Source organism: Sinocyclocheilus rhinocerous, unplaced genomic scaffold, assembly GCF_001515625.1.
Source record: "Sinocyclocheilus rhinocerous isolate Xijiao unplaced genomic scaffold, SAMN03320098_v1.1 scaffold824, whole genome shotgun sequence".
NCBI lineage: Eukaryota > Metazoa > Chordata > Actinopteri > Cypriniformes > Cyprinidae > Sinocyclocheilus > Sinocyclocheilus rhinocerous.
The window spans coordinates 324,155-325,733 of NW_015628342.1; the positions used below are offsets into that span (position 1 = coordinate 324,155).

At 26.6% G+C, this 1,579-nt stretch overlaps 2 protein-coding genes across 4 annotated transcripts in view; both read right to left on the bottom strand.

Annotated features, from left to right (window-relative positions):
- nars1 (asparaginyl-tRNA synthetase 1) overlaps nucleotides 1-1,579 on the bottom strand; it is a 34,649-nt gene that overhangs the window by 7,501 nt on the left and 25,569 nt on the right. The window lies entirely within an intron of this gene.
- fech (ferrochelatase) overlaps nucleotides 1-1,579 on the bottom strand; it is an 18,970-nt gene that overhangs the window by 4,734 nt on the left and 12,657 nt on the right. The window contains exon 9 of the mRNA XM_016548955.1: nucleotides 550-609. Within this exon, the coding sequence (XP_016404441.1) occupies nucleotides 550-609 (60 nt within the window). The remainder of the gene's footprint in view (nucleotides 1-549; nucleotides 610-1,579) is intronic.

Here is a 1,579-nt window from a genome sequence, read left to right on the forward strand (position 1 = left end):
TCCTAAATTTTTTAAGTTAGGAGCACAAGTGCTCCTAAAAAGAAAAGTAAGTGTAGAGCCCTGAATTGATGCCATAAAATCATGAGTATGTTTTGATTTAAAGGTCAGAAGCTATAGCTTACATGAACAAAAAAAAAATCATATATACTGATTTATTCATTAATGTGTAATATGTTATATTTTTAAAAATAAATTATGAGCTCTAAAAGATTTTCAGAATTTTTACAACTCTTTTGCTTTAGACCATTTACAAATGTTAAATCATAAAATAAAATGTTATGGTTACCACTGCATCTTTCGGGGAAAAAAAATGCAGTGTTTAATATGTAGTTATTTTCAAATCTTCAATGTACTGTAATTATAAAATAACTTTATTATGGTTTATTTAATGCTAACAAATAAGTTCTTGTTAAAAACTAACCAAAATTAAAAATAATTATATATCGGTATCGGCTATCGGCCAAAATGAGTTGAAAATTATCGGCATATCGGATATCGGCAAAAATCCAATATCGTGCATCCCTACTATGATCATGCCTTCGCTCTTACCCTGAAGAACAGTGGATTTCCGTTCAGAGATTCGGCTCGTCTGATGTTCTCCACGCCACACTGAAACACACAGTTCAGTCACATTACAGCACATCTGCAGAAGCACTATTACATCTGCTTTATTGACCACACACACACAAAACTACATTTTTTCATTAAAAAGAGTCTAATTGCATAATCAAGTATGTGTTGATCGACAAAAACAATCTAGTTTTATGCTTTTGTGTTGCGTTCAGTGTTATTTTAGTATCACTGAGATGCTATTATAGTGTTTGTGAATATTTCTAATTAGATTTTATTTTTATATTTTGTTTTCATTTTAATTTTAGCTAAAGTTTTAGTCATTTTGTTGAGTGTTTCCGCCATTTTTATTAGTTTTTGTTGTTTTAAAATATGACTGTTAGTTTTACTTTATTTAGTCTTGGTTATTTTAGTACTTCAACCTGAACTAAACAAAAAATGAGAAATTATGCCTTGGCACCTAGCTGAAGTAAAATATTTTTTTTTTACTTCTAAGAAACCTTGACTTAGAGAAAAATTCAAGATGGTTGATGAAGGCAAGAATATAAAATGTTATATTTAATTAAAAAAAAATAAAAAAAATAATAATAATTGAATAATTTTCGATTTTTAAATACATATTTTATTATAGATAGAGATAAAATAATAATTATATAAGATAAAACAAATTCATAATTTCATATATAATATTATAATATAGAATTACATATTATATAAACTATGTGAAATAATGAGTATTTCTATTATATAAACAATGTACGTAATATTTATGTACACACACATACTTTTTTCACTTTCAATTCGAAATTTATACATCATATAAATGAATAAACGAGCTTTCCATTGATGTATGGGTTTGTTAGGATAGGACAATATTTGGCCGAGATACAACTATTTATTAAATCTGGAATCTGAGGGTGCAAAAAAATCTAAATATTGAGAAAATCACCTTTAAAGTTGTCCAAATGAAGTTCTTAGCAATGCATATTACTAATCAAAAATTAAGTTT